The sequence below is a fragment of the Orbicella faveolata genome, unplaced genomic scaffold (genome assembly GCF_042242905.1).
Source record: "Orbicella faveolata isolate gen_17 unplaced genomic scaffold, um_ofav_v1 contig_25, whole genome shotgun sequence".
Classification (NCBI taxonomy): Eukaryota; Metazoa; Cnidaria; class Anthozoa; order Scleractinia; family Merulinidae; genus Orbicella; species Orbicella faveolata.
The window spans coordinates 10,258,897-10,277,675 of NW_028301553.1; the positions used below are offsets into that span (position 1 = coordinate 10,258,897).

Genomic DNA, 18,779 nt, shown 5'->3' on the forward strand with positions numbered 1-18,779 from the left:
AACAAGCTACACGTAAGTTATTTCAAAAGATCGAATCGATAACCTCCCACCCTAAAGTCTCTGCAAAAGTGCGCACATCCCCCCCCCCCACCCCCTCTAGGAAGCGTTTTCCCCTTCAAAGGCAAAACTGTCTCTAGTAAAGTATCTTGAGTAGAGAAAATAATTTCCAGAAATTTTCTATCCATGTAACCAAGCACCATGGGCTTCTATCAAGCAACGTACAACTATCACTACCTATCATTTCTTTCGGCTTCGTCGGCGGTCACATCCCAGGGGGGGACATCCATATAAAAAGGACGGGGGTACTCGTCGTGCCTTTCAGGGGTTGAAGAAGCGGTTTTGGTGCCTCTTATGATGTTCAGCCTCAACAGGTCAGCGGCAGGATCGTTTGCGTTACCTTTTGGGGTATTGAGCCCAAACAAATGTGACACGAGATGTTTGCAATTGAAATTTAACTCATGTACTTTTTTTGGTCTCAGAATTGGTACTTCTTAAGGGTAAAAAAGATTCAAGCCACGCCCACAAACCAGGATCTGACCCCTTAGGCCTGGGAGTTCTTTCCAAAATTTCCGACGAGCTCCCCCGTCCTTTTTACAGTAGAGTCCCCAAGAGGTTTGCACGCGCTTTTCAGAGTCTGAAGGACAACCTCTCTTGAAGCAACTGTATACTGGAGAGTTTCCAAGACTCTGGGGTGATGCTAAGTCTTATAATATATAGATTTAGTCAGGCCTAAAAGCGGAGCTCCTCAGAATTTTAATTGGATGTTGTTAATAGTTAAAATCATTATACATTGTAGTCACCATCTGTCTTCTCATTGGCTAAAAAAAAAAACTACAGTTAATTCTGGGAAACAGCGCAACCTACAGATTATTCACTAATCTGCTAGCAGATCAGTGAATAATCTGTAGGTTGCGCGCGCCATGCATGATTTTCAAGAGTAACGTCAAGTTAACGGACAGCGAGTTAAGAACATGGCTTGTCGAAAATAAACTGTGTTCGGTGCGATAATGCGTTTGTCGTTATTTTCTTTAAATCAATGTATAAGAAAACAATTATTAGATTCGGTTTTTGTGATATCCGAAATAATCAAGGGCTTGGTTAGTGTTATCAGCTTCACTTACCTCCACCTTGATTATTCCGGATATCACAAAAACCTCAGCCAATAAATTGTTTATAATCCAACTTGCATGGCATCCGCGTTGGATTACATTGTAATGCAAATAAAAAAAGCTAAGCATTAAACTTAAAGGGCTATTGGGCTGAATTGTATACACCAAATAAATCAACGTGTGAGAAGAACAGAGAAAGGGTTTTCTGTATTTTCCTCGTGTGTGCGGCCCCACGCATGCTATACCGAAAACCGTGGGAAAGAACGCAAAACAAGCGTGCGAGCGTGACTGTGAGCGTCACGTGCGAGCGACGAATGGCAATGCCGCGAGCCGCTAGCAGCCGTCTTCCGATGTCCGCGTTACTAGCGGCTCGCGGCATCGTTACTCGCACGTCACGCTCACAGTCATGAGTCACGCTCGCGCGCTTACTTGTTTTGCGTTCTTCCCCATGGATTTTCGGGGAAGAGAGAGACTGCTCGCAGTCTAGGTGATGTGATAATGAAAACGAAAATTGAGCCTTAATTCATGGGCAGATTTCAGGGGAACTTAAGAGGCCACCCCTTCCCCCTCCCCCACGACTTTTTTCCATCTAGATCTCTTCGAACGTTCGTTGCACAAATCGTCCCATGTTGGGTCGCCGTTCACATAGCCCTGCGCCTGCACTCAGCGGATTTTCCCCTTTCGAGAGGGGCCGAGGAACACTGGGAACAATACATTAATTCGCCGCTCGTGGCAAGTATATAACCCTGCAAAACACGTCGGATTTAACCATTTTGATCAGAGTTTTTAGGTTTCAAGTGATTTTTCCTCTTTATTAGGTATCAGAAAAATTAACGCTCAGTTATAAACATGTCAGATCATAAGCAACGTGTTCACGAAAGGTCTAACAAGATCCGCAACAGAAAAATTCGAAGTTGAACGCCATGAAATGACACAAGAATAGGTACTTTCTTGGAAAGATTAAGAGGTAAGCCATCTGATATTTTTCATTGTTGATAGTGGTAGGCTTTAGGGTTGATTACAATGTTACAGTGTAAGTAGGCTTATTTTACACTAGATTTTTGATTCGGTCAGTGTAAAACGCAGACTGCGGACTGCAAACTACAGACTAAAATGTAGACTGACCATTGAGTCCTAAGCGAAAACAGGCTAACTGGAGGCTAACCTAAGTGATATCCAGGCCAACTGGAGTGATATTCAGTCTAACCGGAGCGCGACTCAGCTGACCGGAGCACAGTCTTTCACTGCAATTAGCCTGAATAATCATGTTTAAGACCAGCGGCTGATACTATTATTATAAAACGATATGTACTTATGAAGTCTGTAGTCTGCAGTCTGCATTTTACCCCGGTTTGCAGTCCACAGTCTGCGTTTTACACTGACGATTTTCAATTTGATTGCCAGCAAAGTGGAAGTGAAATCGGAACATCTTTGTACATTACTAAATTACATAGGCCATCAAGGAATATTCGGCCCTTTCATAAAATAACCACAGAATCATTTAAATATATAGAAGAGCTAAACTGTTGGAATTTTGTAAGCAGTATCATCAGTACAGAGTAAATGATGCAGTGCATAAATTAGTATCTTTAGAACATAAAGGAAAAAGAGTCTACTCCCATATACAATGTACTTAAATGTTGGGTGGTGAAGTTCAAAATATCATAGGTAATCAAATTTCTGTAGGTCCCAGGTTAGAATCTAGTTGTAGTTTATAACAAATTAGGTGGCTATTATGTTAGTTACAGTAATTTAATGGAATAATTTTGAATAATTAATTTGTTTATTTATTTATGTCCATTTATATTCTGTTTGCAGAATGTTAAAATGGATACAATTTATTGGTTCTATTTGACAAACAAATCATACAAGAGGCATGCAGGTTGTGGTTTCACTAGATAGTACAACGGTAACCAGAGTTGTGGGAATATCGTTCCAGATTTGTACTATCCTTGTCAGCAAAAGCTTATACTAAGTATGTGTTGCTTGACTAAAACAATAATAAGGCTTAATCATTCTGTAATCATTGCAGGCTTTGTTAAATTTACTTTCTAGACTGTTCTTCGTTTTTGGACTATTTGTATTTTGGCCAATGTACTATAAAGTGTTGTCCCTAAAAAGGCCAACCACTGTTACAAAATTGTACAATTGAAGTGCATGGTACCTTTGCAGTTATTGGAGAGCAAACTGAGTTGCTAGTTTAACCAAAGATGATACCAAAGTTAACGAAACCACCAAAATTTTAAATTTTTATTCATCCCTATTTATAGCTGTGTCAAATTAACCATCGCTCTACTTGAGTAACTGTAAGCATCGGGGGATTCTTGTTTTTCAAAATCCCACAAACTATTAAAATACTGGATGTGGTTCTTGATACAAAAGGATAGCAATTATGTGGACTTTCAGTAATATATAAAGACAGAGTGTTTATCCTGGGACAAAGCGAAAACCAAAACTATACATGAATTTATAGTTCCATGACCTATGCAATACATCCTTGTTCTGTGGTTTATGTGGTTTGAGATCTCACTTGTGATTGGTTATTACACAATAAACATTCCAGGCATATTTTAGGTGTTCACGGTTTTGTGAGTTTGACTGTAATAAGTATTTCTTTAAAAAATAGTGTTTCCTGCATTTTAAGAATACATTATTGGGAAACTTTGCTTGAACCCCTAACAAGTAAGCTGTTAGTGGTATTTCTGTCTTATGTAGTTTTGACTTGCAGGAGTCACAACCAGAAAGTACAACATAAAAGATTTTCAATTGTTTACTCACATCACTCCTCTCCTATTGGCAAGCAAGCTTAAAATGCATAGGGCTGTTTGTACTTCAAGCATCAATTTTCAGGGTAGTTAATTTTTCAGACATTCTGAGGTGTCACCCATTATATTTAGGACATTCATATGAAGTGGGAGAAGTTGCGTATATCCACCTGTAGATTTGATCATTGACAAAAGAGCATGCATTTTCAATGTAATGGAAATTTTGATCATGTAACAAAACTGTCTCCTGTGCTTGGTGACATTCTTATTGCCTCCTTAAGCAGAAAGACAGCATTATAATTAATCATTATATCCTTTGTTTACTCAGTTCCTAAATCTCTACCATATCTCCCCCAAAAATATCAAAAGTTAATAGATAAGTGTACCCTTGTGTAAAGTTGGAGATTTTTGTATCTAACTTGAAGATACAATTAGTGCTCTTCACTTCTGCTGGAACGGTTTGCACCATCTTGCAAAGTATAACTAAGTATAAGCAGGGTGTGGAGAAATGAAAACCAATTTTTTGGCCTATCCTCTCAGTAAGCTGTAACTATGATGTACTTGTCTAAAAGTCATTCTTGCTAGCCCCCCAAAATTTAATCTCTCGCAGTACTTCTGTAGTTTGAATTTCTTCAAAGAATTTCCCAAGGAACTGCTAGGCTTTGTGCTATCAGACATGACTTTCTTTGCAAGCTAATAAGTTCAGAAGCTAAAAGCTATTTTCTTGAGTCAAACAACTCCCTCATGTACATGTAGAAGGAGTTGAACTTGCTGTTTTCCCTTAACTTATAAGCCTTACAGGTAATACAGGTACTTAAATAATTAAGCTATTTAGTGAACTTCTAGGTTCTAACTTGTTTGAAATAAAATCAATATTGAGATGTTCATGCTAAAAAAACCATTCAATCTAGGACTCAAATCTTACCCAATCTGACCTCAAGGATAATCTTCATTTGCATGTGACATGATCATTTTCTAAAGTCCAAAACTAAAGAGTCACCAGTTAAAGTTTTTATCCTCATCAGGCATAAGAGGGGTGTAAATTTATATCTTTTAACAACTTTTCACCTTAATAACTTACTTTGTCTGGAAACAAGCACATTTTGAATTTCAGAGTTATGGTGGTGCGTAACATGAAGCTACGAAAGCATTTGTCAAAAAATATTTACTTATCTCGTGGCTTTTAGCCTTTTTAGAAGTTAAAGTATTAGGAAAAGTGCTTAATATTTAGATGTTTGCTTGTTCAGTTCAGTTAATCAGCCACCTAGATATCCAAAGTAACTTCCAGATGTTTACAACATTTGCCTGCTGCAATGTTGGTGTACAATGGAGGTACACCAACATGGCAGTTTCATACTGGGCTCTGTAAATTTGCACAAAATATTTCAACAAATATCTGATGCTGCAAGATGCACAGCCTGTAGAGCTAAAACTTGGAAAGGTGTCTTCTTTATTTATCTCCTATAATATCACAATGTCTTGAATTTATCCACTGAATGGTCAATTCAAATTAATTTTTGTGTGACAGTGCAAACCAAGAATACCAGCTCTAGAACTCTTTCTACTTTTTTCCTAATTTAATTAATTAAAAGTCATTTGCTTTTATGCTTATTTAAAGTTTTCATCAGCAATGTATATGCTTTCATGAAAGGTTAGCACAGGCATCATGTTTGTCAGTACCATGTTGCATCTTGTGTCATTGATTGTTGAGTACTGTTTGAGAAGGATCAAGAACCATTCATTTGATGTATTTCATGTGATCTGAAGAGTTCATGCAAGTCTTCTGAGTTGTCTTGCAGGTAGGATTGTCAAAGTTTAATTAGCATGTCTCTCTTACTTGGTATCTCTCTTACTTACTTTGTATAATTGCAATCAACAAATGACAGTGGAAGATCTTCCTGTCTTTGCTGGGGTGATGTCATCCACTATTGCAATAGGCCTATTAGGAAAATTATTTCAAATATGATCCTTGCAACCTTTTCATGAAATATATGATCTTGAACATGATGACACTTCAGTCTGGACTGAAAAGAAAAGAGTAACACTTTTGCAGTGTCTATGAATTGTTTGCATTCCATCTAGTGGCTTCAACGTTCTTCTCAGTTTATGTTTATTGTCCTGGTCCAAATAATTATAGACGTCTTGATCTTCCATTTAGGTCTTAAAACTGTTTGCATTCCAGTTAGTGGCTTTTCTTTTGTTGTCCTCAGTCTACATTGAATGTGCTGGTTAAAAAAAACAAAAACAAAATATAAACAAATTGGGATGTCAAGTCATCTTGGCAAACATGCATATCTGGGGTTATGCAATCCCAAGCTTCCTCTTTTTGAAAAAGTCAGTAGATCTGATCTTGTCCTTGCCTTTAGATCATGAAGGTTATGCAGTCTTCAGTGACCATGATATAATTGTGTAGTCTAGATCTAGAATAAGGATATAGTTTAGAATCACTCTGTCGTAAATGCTGTGTCTTTAGGGTTACCATGTGCCTGCATCTAACCGATGTAGCTAATTTGACATGTAAACAACAAAAACATATCAGGGGATATTTTATTTTGAATTTTTTTTTTCCCAAGAGTGATTTTTGTACAATCACTTCATATATTTTTTTAATCCTAGTTCAAAATTGTTCTGTAGCTTTTATGTTCACTGAAATTGAATATGGCAAAATGCAGACATATTGTAATGTTTAAGCACTTTGGGTCTAGCATCCGAGTAACATATTAAATTAGCAAAAATATTGCATTGACCTGTAGCTTTCTAAAGGTGATTTGGACACTCCCCTTAGGGGGCCTGGATAACTGGATAATTCATTTTATTTCAAAATTCTTGGTCTCATTTGATAACCAGCTCTATAAGCTTTAATTTGATATAGGGGTTTAGGTAGCTACAGTACAGTGTGAAAGGGGAGCATTACTTCTCTTGGATGCGAAACACCTCTCAAGGTATACAGTAACCTTAAACCATGAACTTATTGCTTCTTTCCATTTTATGTGAAACAGTATATGACAGAGCCACCTTTACAGCAGAGCTCCAGGGGGCCACCACCAAGCGGAGTCCCATAACTATAGAAACAGGACCACATGCACGCATACAAATAGAAAACCATAGAACTATTTTTTCATGGTCAACATGTCTAGCAGTGTGGATCATGGCAGGTGCGCCCAACAAAGCCGACGCCGCAGAACATGGCGGCCATAGTTTAATCATACATGTATGATATTGGACATCCATGTCATGGTCAATTGACAGCTGTCAAAACAGGGTATCTGCTGACCAGTATTATGTGACCATATCACAGGCTCAGGTTAAGAGCTCATCAAGGTCACCTGTTTTTTAAAAAGTTGACCGCTGACAAAGTACTGGTTTTCTATTGGATCGTGGGCTCAAGCTAGGTTAACTTCTTGATCAGGGCCGTGTTGTTCAGATGGTATACTAATGTTTTTCACTGCGTATGTTTTATGTAGTTTGAGATTATTGAAACTCAAAACAGAAGGCCAGACATTATAAACGGAAAAAAAACCCTCAAAGTTACAAAACTCACATCAAAATCCTGGGTTAGCTTACTCGGGCTTTGAGCAACCTGGCCCAGGAGCTCCACTTTTAGGCTTGGCTAAATCTAAATATTACAATGTTTACAATTGACTCAGTGGTGGCATGAATTTGTACATGTATTTTGTAACATAATCGTGCATTGCTATTTGCCTTCATGCTGTACATCCATCAATAGTTCATTTTTTTTTCATAAAATATGCTATTAATACTGTCTACCTTTTAAAAAATACTGGAATTCTACATAGCCTCAAGACACTTCCCAAAAGTGACTGTAAAAAGATATGGTTAAAGGTATGACAGCTGTAAAGTATTAAGAACAGCATACAGGAATATAATGAGATCCACTGCAACATTGCAACATTCACAATGAAAAACTTCCCCTGGCATTAATGGTAAAAATAACACTTTGTGGATGAATACTTACATGTGGGCTACCATTAATAAATTTATAATTCAACTTCAATAATTGATGTGTTTTTTTTTCTCCACGAAGATTGTGGACTACAGGGACTGTTAACTACTGGGTGACCCCATCAAATATATAATTTTGTAATTAAATTATGTCAAAAATTAATCAGTAAACCATAAGTAAGTTATACCATCTACACATATTTTGCCTTCACTACATGTAGACAATTGAACACACTCGGAGGTTTTGATGCATATGTGCATTTGGTCAACCAAATCCAAGATATGTTTAATTAAGACATCAGTAAAATTACAGCTAAATGGATAAAAAATATATCCTACATGCACCAAAGTTGAACACGAAAAGCCCCCAAAAAATTGAAAAATAGGGACCGTGTATCCCCAAATGCAGTGGCACCAATGGAATCGTCTCCGTGTAGAGCTTTCTCTGCATGCAGGGTCACTGATTGATGTAGAAAAAATAGTTCATGTTCATGTGCAAAAGGGGAATATGGAGGTGCTGTTAGCAATTTACCTCGTTTCAGAAGAGTGTATGGATTTACTATTTCGGAAAATTATATTCCATACTTGTTGCACCAGCAAGCCTAGTGTAATACTAATCATCCACTCGACATTTCAACAACAACAACAAAACCGAGGAAAACTACATAAACACAATATGGGTATCACTACACCTGAATCAAACGAAGGATACCGAAAATGTTACAGAAAATTCGTTTAAGATTTATTATCATTCCAGTTAAAGCCAACAAATGCATTTAGAAGCCAGAAAACGTCCAAAATCTCAAAGACTTGCGGTGTTCAAGTTTAATAATTATTCGCGCCAAAGCGTAATTTGAATATTATTTTCGCCGACGGCTTTGCAGTCCTTTTTTCGGCCGTGGCTTAACCAGGCTTTTACCAATAACCAATAACCTTCAGCCAAACATTTCACTAAACCCAATAAATTAACCAAACAAAACGAGGAAGTCTCCATAATTTGTAAACGCAGTATGCATGACAACATACGAGCGTCAAAAGCTGTCAAGGGTAGCAAATCGATGGTTTTCGTTCTTTCCAAGGTAAACAGAAGAAGAAATTATAGCAGTCTACAAAGCGGCTGTCCTTACTAAAACAAAGAAAACTTCAAAACTCGGCTGGCAGTATTTACAAATACAGTTCTATTACTTTTAGACGTGAGGTTATCGGTATACGGCGAAAAACAACAGAAAACTAAGCTTGTTTGTTTACAGTATGCAACTTTATATTCAACAACGACTCTAGTCTTATTGTTTGAAATTTATCAAATTTCTCCCATTATGGTTCCAAATCAGATAATCAGGGAGACTTTAAAACTCCTATTGAAAATATAAGCTTAACTTCTAAGCTTATCTCGCCGAAGCAACTACATAATTTTTATGGAAAACGCGAAAGTTTCTATGTAAAACAGTCGCTTACCACAATTTGGCAGTTCACTTCAGTTTGAATCCTATAGGCAGAAACTTCCAGCAAAAGTTGCGAAGACTGAACTGAACTAATCTTTTCGATAGATCAACGAATCAACTACTCTTTTCCCGCTGTGTTTTTTCCTCTAAACACAAGAAACACGTTTGATTTCTCTTGTTGATCACCTGATGAAATCATGTGACTTCTTGCACGGCTGCACATCTCGACGCGCGAAGTTGTGTAGTCTTCTGAGTAAGTTTTTCGGGTATTCCAGCTCTTTTCTATAGCCGTCGTTCGCTCTGCCTCACGGCATTGTTCGGTATTATTTCATATCCTTTCTTTAGCCCTAACTCGATCTAATTCACAGCACTGATCAGTACTACCTCGCCTCCTTTCTAGCCCTGGCCCGCTCTTTCGCGATCTTCTTCGCCACTTCTTTGGCTGTCAATCCTTGCTCTCTGCCGTTCTCTTTCACGTTCTGCTTCAGTTAAACCCTATCTTGAAAACGTTAGATCAACCCCTCCGATCGTTTGTTAACATAACAAATAGAAATAAGTTTTTTTTTTTCCCCTGACTTTTCAGAAAAATCCCGCCCAGAACAGATGGCATTCCCTAGCTTTCCCGTGAGGGCTACCGCGAGACGCCCTTCCCCCTCCCCCACAGTCTGTACGGACGGCGTTCGCTCGCTCGCTCGTACGCTGACGTCATAACCAAATTTTCTCGGCTTCATGGGTTACCAATTTTGCTTACCTATTGAAGCTCCGCTACAATTCAATAGGTTCAAATATGACAAACTCTCCGGCATACCACTAAGATTAATCAGCTAATACCAGTGGATGAACGAATCCTGGCAGTATGCTAGGCAGCCTCGTCTCCAAGAGGCGCTCTCTGTTGCAATGAGGGAGAAGCATCCTACGGAAAAGTCTTGATCCGAGTCTTGTCTCTCGACTGGGACGTGCCTCTTGCCCACACTACAGCCGTTTCCTTTTCAAGCCATGAAGTCGTCACCTCGTTTTTAACTTTCGCCATCCACCATCGCAGCAACACATTTCACCAGCAAGCCCGCACGACCGGCCACTACCCACTTAAGAAAGGGGTAGATTTTATTGATTGAGACTCCGGTGACCTAGTTATATACACCAGTCACTTAATCGAGAGAGAGAAGTAGAACTTTATTATCAAAAATTTTCAAAACGCTCAATAGCTCGTTGTTAAAGTTGAGTGTGATTGTTTACTTCAACAACAACCATCGTCTAATTTTCAACTCCTTCGCAATTTCCATGTTTACAATAACTGTCTAATTTCCCGCGCGCTGACTGGCTCATTTTTATCGTCAATAAGAGTACAAACGGATAAAATTTTAATTTATGCAAGCTTTAAGTTCAACTTTCAGCTGTCAAACTGTCAACTTTTTAACCAATGAGATTTTATTGACTTTTTTACGTAGCCAATCAAAAAGCGAGAACTAAAGCTATTGACAATGTTCGCGTCATTTTGAATAAAATTCACTTATCTTTGTTTACGGTAATTTTATGGCGTCTTTTCCCCTCATTTATTCCCGACATTTGACCATTTTTGGATCTTGTTATTGTAAAAAACAAATTGACGTCAGTTTCTTACGCGTCTGACCTCTTATTGATGATAAATTGCGTCATAACATTATCAAATAAAGTTTATTGCGGAACCACTCGCAGGCACTTTGACAATGTTATGACGCAATTTATCATCAATAAGACAACAAACGTTCAAAGAACTGACGTCAATTTGTTAATTGATACTGGCCAATATTTCGATCAAATGAGTGCAGCCCTCAGTGTAGTAACGTAAATAAATGATAACGTTTAATTGATCGTACTTTTGAATCATATTTTTGAAATAGAAAGCGATCCGATGCTAATTTCAACGCCTGTCTCTCGATTACTATCATTTGACACAAGTAGTGCAAGATATACAGTTTGTGACGTCATATAAATGATATAACCTCGTTGTTAGGGTTCTCCTTCAAAGAAGGTCTCAGGTTCCTCTCTCTTCAAGGAGGAACGAAAAGGAGGTTGAAAAATGATTTCACCAGTCCTTCATCTTTAAATCCAAGCAGAAGTTAGTTTACAATTAATATATATAGTCCCAAAACATTCTGAAAAATTTGAATTTTTCAGCCTAAAACAAATTGCAAACCACGAAATCATATTTTTTAGTGCGGGATCACCAAAGGTGGGTTCAATCCTGCTGAAAATATGGTCTTTTTCTAAGTTACTTCACAATTGCAAGACCAGTTCCAAAGGTTCCAAAAAAAATAATAACAAAAAAAAAAAAAAACTTAACTTCCATTATTTATCAACAACTGAAAAATTGATTTATTCCATACAGCAATATTACAACACTATACGGTAAATAGAGACTGATGCTAGCTTGTTTCTTGTAGCTTATGTAAAACTCAACAGGAAAAGCATTTAAACTTCCCGTTAATTATTCACTGTTTGGTGCACCTAACCGCAAAATACAACAACAATTTACCCTATTTCAGCACTAGAGCATTTTTAACATCTTTATTCACTCCTTAGTACACTTAACCTCATTCAAAATTACAGTTATTGATTTTGCTATGCTAGTTACATAATATATATAGCTGTTTCGAAAAAGGCTGCGAATAAACATACGCGACAATATCGAAAGGCGCTGGAACCAGCCGAATTTACCTCTACTTGATCAAAGTTCACGGTGTTTCGGCGAAAAGAAAGATAAACCGTGAATGCAGTGAAATCCCGCCTTACGACCACCCCGTTAATACGACCAACTCGTTATTACGGCCACTTTATTCTGGCCCGAAAAAAAGCTCAGTCAGTCATTTTCCAATTTAAAGAACCCCTTTGATACCACCATCCCGTTAATACGACCAATTTTCCATGGCCCGAAGGTGGTCGTATTAACGGGGTTCCACTGTACATATTTTTACGATAACTGCGGAAATTCTCGCGCACTTATTGGCTAATTTTCATCGTCAGTATGCGGACAGAAACATGAATTTATAATTTATGCGATGCGTCAACGAGCGAGAGCGGACAATTTGACAATCTGTTATCGTAAAAAACAAATTGACGTCAGTTTTTCATACGTCTGCCCTGTTATTGACAATGAATTTCGTCATAACATTGTCAAAGTAGTCTGCGGATCATCCACAGCTACTTTGACAATGTTATGACGAAATTCATCATCAATAACAGGACAGACGCATGAAAAACTGACGTCAATTTGTTAAATTTACCCTTTCTTGTATACGTGCTTGAACCGTGGTAAAACACAATGTGCTTCAGTCAACTTACGAAAAACTACAGCTTCCCATAATACCTGCATGTTGTCATATCTGTGCACCCTTTACCCTTCTGTATTCTAGTTCCAGTCCCAGTCGTCTTTGATAGCACTATTCAGTTTTCTTTCAGTGAAGCATATATGTAATAACAATTATGTGCCCTTGGTAATCTACAGAAATTTCACTTAAAATTGCGTTTGCTTCGTTCTAGAATCATAAACAAAGACCCAACAATCGAAATTATGTACTTAATAATACCTCAACGTTTTGCTGACCAAAACAGCACAGGAAACTGACCTGCTCTTTCGTGGGTTCCAATAGTGACACCCGGTGAAGTACGAAAGGTGAATACCACTCCCTGACACTCAGCAGATGTTTGTCCTTTTGTTCCATACCATGACATGGGACCCTTGACAAACGACTCTAACTTGTACTCCTTGTTTTCTACCAAGAAAACAGGTCGATCGAACAGTACAGAAAAACCATAATAAGAACAAGTCTTGTCTTTTTCTGAAGCGTACGATCCTGATTGTTTTACCAGAGAAGAGCCATCTGTAGTATCTTTAACTTCTGTGGAAACCGTGTAGTTACCACCCACAGATCCAAAATGCTGAACTCCACGTAGCATGATTGGCTTGTTGACGGAAAAATTAAGACAGTGAGGCGATCTACCGTATGACCAACCAGCACTAAAGGCTTGAAATCTTTGACACAGATGCAAAGTTGAATAATCCTTCCTTGGGGCTTGTACAAATGGCAAAGAAGATGTTAAGACACCATTGTAGTGTTTCACCAAGTCACCAACCTCTTCCAAAGTAAGAATACGAGAGTCGATTACAACTGAGGCAAACTCATGCTGTGACATCAATGGAAATCTGATCTCTTTCACAATCTTCTCTCCAAGAATTCGTCTCTTCGATTCGCCGTCAGGAGTTATCCGTTGTCTTTTACTTTGTTCTGTGGCCCAGCGATCAACAGCTTTAAATAGTTCCACTTCCTTCACGTTCAACCCTTCTCTCTTCACAACTGTCTCGACTAGCGATCGCTCAACTGTAACAAATTCATCTGACTTAACAGCTTCTTCTGTCTGTTTCTCAATCACTTTCCAGCATCGATCTTTCAAATCTTTATCCTCAAATTTCTGAGCGTGCGGCAGAATAAAAAACACATTTGATGCTTTCAAATTGCGTCGAAGATATTCGGCACATTTCTCAGCGAGTGAAGGCAGCATGTATTTGTTCGCTAGGTACAGCACTTGCATCACATTACTTCCGCTCAGATTCACTTTGTCGCTATACAAATAGCGAAACATCTCCAAAAGACTCTCGTACTCACAGTCAGGCAGTTCAATAGAGTTTTTAGTCTCTGCCATTTGACCATAGAACATGGCATAGAACACAGGACTGCTGATTGCAAGCACAAACTTGTGAGCTGGGATCACCTTCTTGCTATTTCTTTCGCCAGTCGACGTTGGAACAAGAAATTTCACATCGCTCAGTAACTCCGTGTTGAAAATAAACGTAGTTCTCTCTGCGATAGCTGAACACTTCGTTTGCCAGTTCTCTTGAACAACTGCCATTGTTGCTCTCTGGCTTGTTCGCAGTATTATTCGATACAACAATGTTTCGAGGTACAGTTGTTTTTGCTTCGTGAACTCGACAGCGAAACAAGAGAAATGTCTATATGTGATATTGCTGAGTTAATAACAAGTTGCTTCCGGCTGCGTGCTCTAGCAATGTCACACAACTGCGTGACGTTGACGTATCGGACTGAGTCAGGGCCGAAGCTGAAGACCAAGACCTTTAAAAATTTGGCATACCCATTCACCTCCAACCTCCAGCTTTGGCTAATTCGGTTAGTTTGGTTAGTTCGTCCATATGTCCGTAACGTCATTGTTCTTTGACCTGAAACTCGTTTTTTAGAGTGAATGCAAGTCAAGGCACAACGGCAGCTGTTTTTTTTTTTTTAAATAACTTACACTTTTCAATTGTTTGTTATCGCCATAAAACCCGGGAATAACTGTATGAAGTTCCTCCTTTTTTTTTCGACCACCTTTAATTACACATTTAAATATTATTTCTCGCGACGTAGAAATTATTTGATTTATCCTGATAGTTTTCAGATTGATTCAAGTTCTACACATGTATTTAGTTTTTACTTTCCGATCATTTTTTTTTTTGTAACATTTCGTTGCCTTATATAGCTGAATGAAAATGCTACGGTAGAGTTCAGTAGACTGGCCGATTTCCCTTTGTGGGAAAACGTGTGCGACCTATGTAACTAAAAGTCGGTAAAAACACACAAAATAATGGAGCTCTGGTAACTAGATTTAAATATACTACGGGGTCTCGAGTTCCTTTTCGTGTTTTTAGACTTACTTTGTCCTGTTTAAGCAAGTAGAACTGAAAAAAAAAGGAACTGAATTGATGACTTTTGCTGCGATAGTGACTTTTATACAGATTTTAACATCGGTCGCTGCATAGCCTGCAAGCAGGCTATAGTGTTTGAGTTTCTCACTCAAGCGCTGCTAGCTGCTCTGGCTTTTCGCTTGGTGCGCGAGCGAGTTTATGAACGACGTGGGAGGGGTAGGGGAGTGGGGGGCTTAGAACCTAGACTCGCCGGCGCAATTCGCGGGCCGGCTCGAGTGACATGTGTCTCGCTCTCGTTCCCGGCCCAAAACACGGCAGTCTGCTTGCGGGCTACTCGCTGCAGGACGTTTAGCTCTTGCTGTCTTATCAAACGTGGTGTCCAATAGAACGTGGTATCCCACGCCTGGTTAGCTCAGTTGGTAGAGCGCCACACTGCTGGGCTGGAGGTCGAGGGTTCGAGCCGCAGACCGGACCAACACTCATTGTCCTCACATAACAGAGGAGAATGTGCTACCTTTGTAATTTCATCTGCAAATGGTTAGATGTTCAAGTCTTCTCGGATCAGGAGTATAAACCAGTGTCTGTCTCCTGCATCTTTTCATGGTTAGCACACGTATTGCAAAGGCAGGGCACAGAGCTCCCGGTGTTGTGGTCTGGCCTTGTCTCACAGGTTGGTTGGTGCTTCAAAGAGGGTTAACATCGTTGCACCTTTCCTCAGTGGACAGAATTGAATGATTCGTTCTTCGACTAAATTCGATTCGGATACCTTAGGTAAGAACGATGTGAACAACGCGCAATATCCTCACTGCTGTTGTTTTTGCAAATCAGAATCTTGATTTTTAATTCCAGGAGAGCCAATGCTTAGATTCAAGGAAAAGTGATCTTCACTAGTACAGTGTTGAGAAAAACCATTTGACCGTAGAACACGTATCTTCGAGACAGGAACTATTGAATCTGGACTACAGCGAGGCCTTGTCATAGCAATCGGTCAGGACACTTCCATCAAGATTTTGTAGACTGCAATCATGGGCATAAGTCAGTGGGTCCATTTTACAGGCTGTAAATAATGATTTACCCCTCACTCTCTTTCTCGCAATACCTGCAGGTAATTTTAAACTGGTTTGCACCTCTAATTTTTCAGCACAGGACAGAGAATATTTTCCTCTACAGGATCACTTTTGGAGAAGACAATCGATCTCATTTTACCACGGCCTGCGCTATTGTAGACCAACGGAATGACGCCATTTCCCCTATTATTTGCCATTAAAAGTTCGATATATTGAAATTGTCTTACAACTCACAATTTCGAAATCGAGCGCAAACGAGACGAAGTTACTGTTACCTTACACATTGCGTTTTCATTGCGTTTTATTTCATGTTGTGCTCCTGACCAAAAGGTCCAAGCATCGAGATCTCAGGCCAATGATTTTTAATATGTTACTTGCTTGGGTATATTGACCTTTTTACCACAGAAATACTATATCTTGATAGCCAATATGAAACAAGTTACACGTAAGTTATTTCACTGAAGATCGAGTAGATAACCTCCCACCTCAAAGTCTACTACTACAGATATGCGCACATTTTCCCCCAAGGAAGCTTTTTCGCCCTCAAAGGCGAAACTGTCTCTAGCAAAGTATTTTGAGTAGAGGAAATAATTTCCAGCAATTTTCTATCCATGTAACTAAGCATCATGGGCTTCTATCAAGCAACGTACAACTACACTACCTATCATTTCTTTCAGCTTCGTTGGCGGTCGCATCCCGGGGGGAGGGACGAGCATCCCCGTCACGGGGGTCTGTAGGACAATTTTTCTTCAAATAATTGTATGCTGGAAACTCACTAAAAGGTCCAAGCAACGGCATCTCAGAAGTTACTAAGCCGCAGAAAATAATCTTACAGCATAGTGTAATTTATAACGCCTTTACGTTTTTATATTCCAGGGTTCCAGTCCTCTTTGATAGCAGTATTCGGTAACTTTACAGTGAGGCATACATGCAGTGAACTCGTGACTTCAATAGTTTACCGAAGTTTGACTTAAACTTAGCATAGCCTCGGGGTTATAAAGAAAGACCTTTAAAGCGAAAATAACGTACTAAGTAGTTAAGTTTCAACGTCTTGATGACCAAAACAGCACAGGAAACTGGCCGACGTTTTTACTGGTTCTATTGTTGGCATACGTCGAAGAACGGAAGGTAAAAAGTACTCCATGGGACTTAACACAGCTTTGGCCTTCTAATCCTTTACATGACGGGGGACCATTAATAAGCGATTCTAACTTGTACTTCTTGTTTTCCACCAAAGAAACTGGTCGTTCAAACTGTACAGAAAAGCAATAATAAGAAAAATCCTTGTCTTTTTCTGCAGCCTACAAGCCCGATTGTTTCACGACAGAACAACCATCTGTGGTATCTTTAACTTCTGTAGAAACCGCGTAGCTTCCACCTATAGAACCAAAATGCTGAACTCCATGTAACATGATTGGTTTATTGACAGTAAAATTAATACAGTCAGGTGACCCATCGTACGCCGATCTCCAACGAAATTGATCCGGCGGCTTAAAAGCTCGAAATCTTTGACATCCATGGATGAGAGAAGTATCTATCCTTGGAATCCTTGGGGCCTGAATGAATGGTAAAGAAGATGTTGGGAGTTCCTTGAAGTGTTTCATCATGTCACCAGCCGCTTCCAAAGTAAGAATTTCAGACTCAATTACAACTGACGCAAACTCCTTCTCTAACATCAATGGATATCTTATCGCTTTCACAATCTCCTCTCCAATTATTCGTCTTTTCGACTCACCGTCAGGAGTTATCCCTTGCCTTTTACTCTGTTCTGTGGCCCAGCGATCAACAGCTTTAAGCAGTTCCACTTCCTTCACGTTCAACTCTTCTCTCTTCACAATTGTCTCCACTAGTGATTGCTCAACTGTAACAAACTCATCTGACGTCACAGCTTCTTCTGTCTGCTTCTCAATCACTTCCCAGCATCGATCTTCCAAATCTTTATTCTCAAATTTCTGAGCGTGCGGCAGAATGCAAAATACATCTGATGCTTTCAAATTGCGCCGAAGATATTCGGTACATTTCTCAGCGAGTGCAGGGACCATATATTTGGTTGCTAAGTACAGCACTTGCATCACATTACTTCCGCTCAAATTCACTTTGTCGCTATACAAATAGCGAAACATCTCCAAAAGACTCTGGTAGTTACAGTCGGGCATTTCAATAGAGGTTTTGGTCTCTGCCATTTGACCATAGAACATGGCATAGAACACAGGACTGCTGATTGCAAGCACAAACTTGTGAGCTGGGATCACCTTCTTGCTATTTCTTTCGCCAGTCGACGTTGGAACAAGAAATTTCACATCGCTCAGTAACTCCGTGTTGAAAATAAACGTAGTTCTCTCAGGGATAACTGAACACTTCGTCTGCCAGTTCTCTTCGACAACTGCCATTATTACTCTTTGTTTTTTTGTTTTTTTGTTTTTTTTCCAGTGTTCAGTTCGAATAAAAAATGTTTCGATGCAGCTCAGTTTTGTTTCCGGCTCGAACTCGAAAACGAAACAAGAAAAAATGAGTAGTAAGCTTCGAACTGTCCGACTTACACAATTAATTTTAACTTGTCTGTAGTAAAAAACGAATGGACCTTAGCACAAACTTAAAACAGACTTAATGTAACTGACAGTAGCCCATTTCCGAGTTGCCTTAATTAAGCCTCTGTATCAAAGCGAGGCCTGGTGCACAACCATTCATATGAAAATGAATTTAATTTGCATGTGAATGAAATCTCATTTTCATACGAAAGGAAGCGCACCGGCATG

At 39.2% G+C, this 18,779-nt stretch overlaps 1 protein-coding gene, 1 long non-coding RNA gene and 1 pseudogene across 2 annotated transcripts; 1 reads left to right on the forward strand and 2 right to left on the reverse strand.

The window, feature by feature from the left end:
• The first annotated feature begins 1,494 nt into the window (after nt 1–1,494).
• On the forward strand, nt 1,495–3,677 carry LOC149108885 (uncharacterized). The gene is made up of 2 exons (XR_016208544.1): nt 1,495–2,076; nt 2,928–3,677. It is a non-coding gene; the product is annotated as an uncharacterized LOC149108885 (long non-coding RNA).
• Nucleotides 3,678–11,607: 7,930 nt separating this feature from the next.
• LOC149108886 (BTB/POZ domain-containing protein 6-like) lies at nt 11,608–14,271 on the reverse strand. The gene has a single exon (XM_089294233.1). It carries the CDS (start codon nt 14,164–14,166, stop codon nt 12,847–12,849), a length of 1,320 nt encoding a protein of 439 aa, XP_089150359.1. The 5' UTR covers nt 14,167–14,271; the 3' UTR covers nt 11,608–12,846.
• Nucleotides 14,272–17,066: 2,795 nt separating this feature from the next.
• On the reverse strand, nt 17,067–18,779 carry LOC110060262 (BTB/POZ domain-containing protein 6-like; annotated as a pseudogene).

What these genes read in the sequence shown, in the direction of transcription:
- LOC149108886 (XM_089294233.1), bottom strand. Translation starts at nt 14,166, where the DNA reads ATGGCAGTTGTTCAAGAGAACTGGCAAACGAAGTGTTCAGCTATCGCA.